General features: G+C 34.0%; 1 protein-coding gene across 1 annotated transcript in view; it reads left to right on the top strand.

Annotated features, from left to right (window-relative positions):
• The window catches only part of LOC145691896 (phenoloxidase 2-like), a 29,368-nt gene extending 24,629 nt beyond the window's left edge, over positions 1–4,739 (top strand). The window contains exon 10 of the mRNA XM_081767203.1: positions 4,527–4,739. Within this exon, the coding sequence (XP_081623329.1) occupies positions 4,527–4,739 (213 nt within the window). The remainder of the gene's footprint in view (positions 1–4,526) is intronic.
• Positions 4,740–6,000: the final 1,261 nt, after the last annotated feature.

Raw genomic sequence — 6,000 nt, forward strand, 5'->3', positions numbered from 1 at the left:
AACTTGAAAAATAGCCAGGCAAATAGGCACTTAAAATTTTAAAAACTAAGCAGTAAAATAGGCACTAAAATGTAACTCGAAATAATGAAGATAAATACTCAATACAATTTAAAGAATAGATTAGTCATAAATAGTGTTCAAAGAATATAACAACATACCTGTTTGTTAATGTCTTCTTTCATTCTATATGTAAAGAACGAAGCTTGATATATATATAGGGAGAGAGATTGTAATGTACCATGTGCTTGTGTTATTTACAAGATATAAATTATCCGAGCACAAATTGTTTAATTGTTTTCAAATGCAAGAATTCAATTCTGGAATAGTAGCGAATATCTGTTCCATTTAGTAAGTTATCACAGTTTTGATATGACAACTAGTCTTGCTTTTGTCAGAAACAAGTTCCTTATCATTGAAGATAGAAACAATTTTTTAAAATAATATTAACAGATGTAGAAGAAAAATCAAGAAATAAAGATAAAAGAACTAGTTGCATTGGAATTGCAAACCGATACATTGAGATTGAAGCTCGATATTGAATTTTATAAAAAGGATTACCATCTTTCTTCTGCAGGTGTGTTTGCTTTATCTTTCACTAACATAATAGATTAATATTAAAAAAAAAAAAAAAAAAAAAAAAAAAGCAGACACAAAGGGATTGCATTTTTAGTATTTAAGCCTTTCTAAGTGCGACTACATTTACCCTCCCCTTCGTTGTTCATGCTGGAGTAGCATACTTAAAATCATGACTTTTAAGATTTGTTCTTTCTGGAGAAAGGGGGAGGCGGCAAAGTATGTCATTGCACGGGGCGACAAATTGCCTAGGGCCGGCCGTGTGTATGATGATGAAAGTTAGTAGTTGATAATAATGGTACTTCTTGTATATGTATATACAAGACATGAATATAGGATGACATGAATATAGGAATTTGAAGTAATGCAGGGTGTTTCAAAATTAATATTAGGGTTTTGAAACTTTGTAGTATCTATTACAATTAACTTACAATTATAAATATTATATCAAATGAAAGAGCAACTTAAACAGTTTTGTACACACGCATGCACATGCATTGTTTATTCTGTCTGCCGTTAGAAAGAGCAAGTAACAAAGATGGATACTAGAGAGCAGAAAGCTTTTTGTGTTTTAATAAAGACTGAATCTGTACAGTGCAACCGTCTGTGTGAAGAATATTAAGGAGACGCTTGCAACTACGTCCTTATCGTTTGCAGTTGCTACAGGTCTAAAGCCTACAGACTACGGTTTACGTGCCAATTTCGCAAGTGAAATATTGCTGCATAACAATGAAGATTTTCTGGATCGTGTCGTCTCCAGTGATAAATCGACATTTCACCTAAGAGCATATGTGAACACTCATAATGTTTGCATCTGGCCGTCAGCAAATCCTCAGGAGATGACACAGTTCAAATGAGACTCCTCTAAATTGAATGTGTTTTGTGCCATATGGCGGAAGGTTTATGGGCCTTTCTCGTCTATCGACTAGATGTGTACCATGTGACGAATGAATCTCACATCAGACACTTGTAGCAAAGACTGTTTGAGGTGTTTTTTTACTTGATGCATTGCTTTAATTGTACGTAAAATGTTAATAAGTACTACGAAGACTTAAAACCGCGATATTCATTTTGAAACACCCTGCATTTCTCACCAACAGTGTTGGAACTAAGATGTAAAAAGGAGAGAAAATTTTCCTTATAAAGTTATTGTTTAAAACAACGATATTATTATTAGTCGAGACTATAACTACAACAACAACACGGGTTAGTAGTCAAAAAATGTAATCAAATGTACATTAGGTGACCAACGTGGCACACACGGGTGTGTCACTTTTTTTAATCCGCTCCTGTGTGGACACTAATTAAGATATCGGGATGTTGTTCTTGCCAAATATGGTTGGACCATAGTTTATCATATTAATTTCTTTATTTTCTGGTGTCGAATTTCCTTCTCAAATTTCACCCGTCAAAAATTCGAGAATTTTCTAATTCCGAATTTCCTTTACTCCTTTTTTCCCGGTAGCTTCCTTCGTTGTAGAAAGACCTCCTTAAGACTTAACAGATAGATACCTCGGATAGATACCTAACTGTTGACATCAATTGGACGGGCCTGCGCGTAGTGTTGCCAATTAGGGAAATTAAAACTTCCCTAAATTTGGGCAAAAAATTCGAGATTTTTGTTTATAAATCTGTACCTATACGTCCGAGCGCAAGTCAACTTAACGCCAATCGAACATTTGTCCTTACTGAACAAACGCGGGTACAGATCGTTACAATGAGGTAATTAGGGGGCGCACGGAAAATTAGTATTTAGGTTCTAAGCCTTGATTTTTCTAGTTTTTCCCTACTTTTCTGTTTACCATAATATATTTTTGGTAATTAGAAGCTTTGTTCCTTAAATATCGCCATAATACTTGTAGGATATATTAGTGGTGTACCAATGTTTAATTTAAAATAGTTTGTGTCTGTCTGGTAGCCGTGCCAGCTACATAAAATTATAATTCCAGATCTTAGGGGGAAATTTTTGGAAAATTATCTGTTTTGTCTCTATTATTTCCCTCTTGTTCGCTACATCGGAACAAACGTACCAGTATCTGGAAGTCTCGTCCTTTCCCTACACAACGCACTATAGAAAGTTTAATAAAATAATATAAGGGATGTACAGCTGAAGTTTACAGTAGACCTTGTTCTCTAATTGGAAAGATAACTGTGATTTTTTAAAGATAGAATGAGATATTTTTTATTGACATGCTTACTTTATTAGATATCGTCACAATACTTGTAGGATATATTAGGGGGATACCAAAGCTTATTTTAAGATAGTTTGTGTGTGTCTGATAGCAGTGTTGCAAGCTACAGAAAATTTTAATTCCAGATTTTAGGGGCAAATTTTGGAAAAAAATCCCTTTTTGTTTCTATTATTTCCCTCTTGTTAGCTACACTCGAACAAACATACCAGTGTCTAAAAGCCTCGTCCTTAGCCTACACAGCGCACCATAAAAAGTTTCACTAGAATAATTAGAAGAAGTACAGTTGAGGTTTATAATAAACCATGTTCTGGAAATGGTAAGAAAATGGTGAATTTCTGAGGTAGAATGAGATTTTTTTTTAAATTTCGTGCTTAGTTTGTTATATATCGCCATGATACTTGTAGGATATATTCTTAGACTACTAAGGTTTACTTTCAGATAATTTTCGTCTGTCTGATGGCAGTGTTTCCAGCCAAAACAATTAATTCCCGATTTTAGGTGAGAAAATCGAAAAATTTCCCTTTCCCCTCTATTATTACCCTCTTGCTGGCTACATTGAAACAAACGTACCATTACCTAAAAGCTTCTACTTTGCCCTACAGAACGCACCATAAAAAGTTTCAATAGGATAATTAGAGAAGCTGTAGCCCCGGCATATTTGTTGATTTTTGTTTCTGAGGCGTAAAAAGTGTCAAAATTTCATGTGTATGATGACAGAGAATTTTTTCTTTCCCTCTTTGAATGGAAGCCAGCGACTTCAGGATTTCACTGTACCTTGCCAACACACCAAAGAATTTGTTTAGGTGACTTGAACCCATCTGGTAGAAGTGGTGCTAGATACAAAGAATTTTGAAATTCGGTTAGGGAATTTTTTGTAAATTTTCACCCCTACATTTACCTCAATACTTTCCCACCCGTTGGAAACACTGCAATGCAACTTACACCAAAACATAGTCATATCCATTTTCTAAAAACCAAGGCCTTAACCATATCAATCGAATGAATGGTTTTTGAGCAATAAGTCACTAACTGAAAATGTAGGAAAACGCCAAAAATGACCTGGGTCCGAAAGGAATAATCACACAATTTTGCTCGTATAGGTACAAAGAAACCAACGATATGCAAGTTACGAGGGCTTCGACTCAAGTTCTATTGATTATTTCAATAATCTGCAACATAAATCAATAAATAATAGTTGACAGAAAAAAAAACAGACATTTGAAAAAAAAACATGAAAAAGAACAATGTTTTTTATTGAAAAAAAAACTTCACAGAAAAAAAACCGTTTTTTTTTTTTACAACACTATTTCACTGTAATTGCCTTCAAAGCTTCGGCTTTCCTTCGTTTACTTTCTGGTAACTGTGACTTTGAAAGTACCAGTGGAAACTCTTTTATAATATCCACAAATGCACTTTGATTGAAACTGTCGTTGCTACTTTCCCTTTCAGTGACGTTTAGGATACTACGCCATAGGTTAAAAACAATGAAATGACCGCGCGACGGATGGGAGAAATGAGTAACCACTTCTTTTATTGATACGACTCAGTGCTACGCGCAGAGGAAACGCGAGTAAACGTTCATAAATCTGTAGTGGCTTGTTTTATTAATACGAAATTGAGGGAGGAAATTACTCCAGGTGTAATTACTCCGATTCTCGAGCAGGACTTCTCAGGAGTAGTTACTTATTTTTATTAGTATCACCCAATATTACATGACATATTACTCTTATTCTAAAATGCTGTTGTTTTCCGATTCCACAGATGGAAGAAACTTCGAACTCCGAATGTAAATCAGCTCCCAGCTATTGTGGAAATTTGAATGGGAAATATCCAGATAAACGACCGATGGGCTTTCCATTTGACCGATTGCCACAAGAACCAAACACAACCTTGCAATCTTTCCTTACGCCCAACATGAAAACACAAGAAATCAAGATATTGTTTTCTGATCAAGTTTTACCATATTTAAAGTGAATAATAAATATATATCTATATTTTCTCAGTATTGTTTCATTTCTTTCATAGTTACTACACTTCCCTTTCTTTTTGTAACTAAATATGAGAACATAGACGGAAAGACTTAAGACTGTACAGTGGCGTTTCTTGAGGAAAGTCATCGGTATTTTAAATTTTATTGCTTTAAGCTAAGGAGCTTGAATGCCTGCATACAAGTATTAGCACATTTATTGGATGAGTTCTTTTCCTTTAGCTTGTAGTGCTAAAATCTAAAATACTTACCGATGGACTTTCCTCGAGAAACGCCACTGAATTTGTATTACATTATGCGATCATTAGTATGTTATATTATACAATGCAAATGTCTATGAGTGTACCTTCGACAAATTGCTTGATAAAAATGTTAAAAAGAAAAGAAAAGAAAAAAATTGTATCACATTATGTAAACTAGAAATGCAATCCAGAATAAATATTGAGAGGGCGTTTGTTATATCTACAACCTTAATTTAAAAAATCACCGGAAGGGCAAGATCAATAGAAGTTGATCTATTATAAAATTTGATTGACAAATTCTAGATATGAGTCTTTGCATCGACACACAAATAATAATAAAAAAATGCTAAGATGTAGAATCCAGAAATGTTTCATATCGAAACGAACGGCATGTGCAATGTGTGAGAAAACTGTCGGAGAGCAACCAAGCTAAAAACTATTGACGTAAGGGAAGATGACAGAGCGTCTCGAACATAATATATTGTGACATCACAGAAGTCCGGGATAATTACACAAGGGATTGTGCAAAGAAAGTTGGATATCAGTCACGCATTTGAAACATATAGGAACCCACGTATGGTTATTCGCAGTAATATTTGACAATCTGAAACTAATGACATTAAAGTAAAGACCGCGATTATTTGGGAACATTTGCAAAAATCACCATATCAAGTTGGACTACAAAATCACAAAATCCCCGATTGAAATCATCCTCTGCTGTCCGTGATGTGTTATGACGACATCTATTCTTAAAAAGCAAAATCGATTTTATAAAAGTTCTCAGTATATAAATTTTCAGAGTATAAATCATTTTGCAGTAACAGATGAGGGAGCTTTTTATAAGAAAATCTCAGGAAGATTATCATTATATACTGTAACACCCTTGAATAAAGTAGAATTTCACAAATAGAAACAAATGATTTTCATGTATTCGTTTTTACTTATGTTGGTGCTTATTTTTTGAATTTAAATTTGTTGTGTACGTATATTTGCACGCTTATTTTAT

This window comes from Thermobia domestica, chromosome 8, assembly GCF_964235325.1.
Source record: "Thermobia domestica chromosome 8, izTheDome1.hap1.1, whole genome shotgun sequence".
Taxonomy (NCBI): domain Eukaryota; kingdom Metazoa; phylum Arthropoda; class Insecta; order Zygentoma; family Lepismatidae; genus Thermobia; species Thermobia domestica.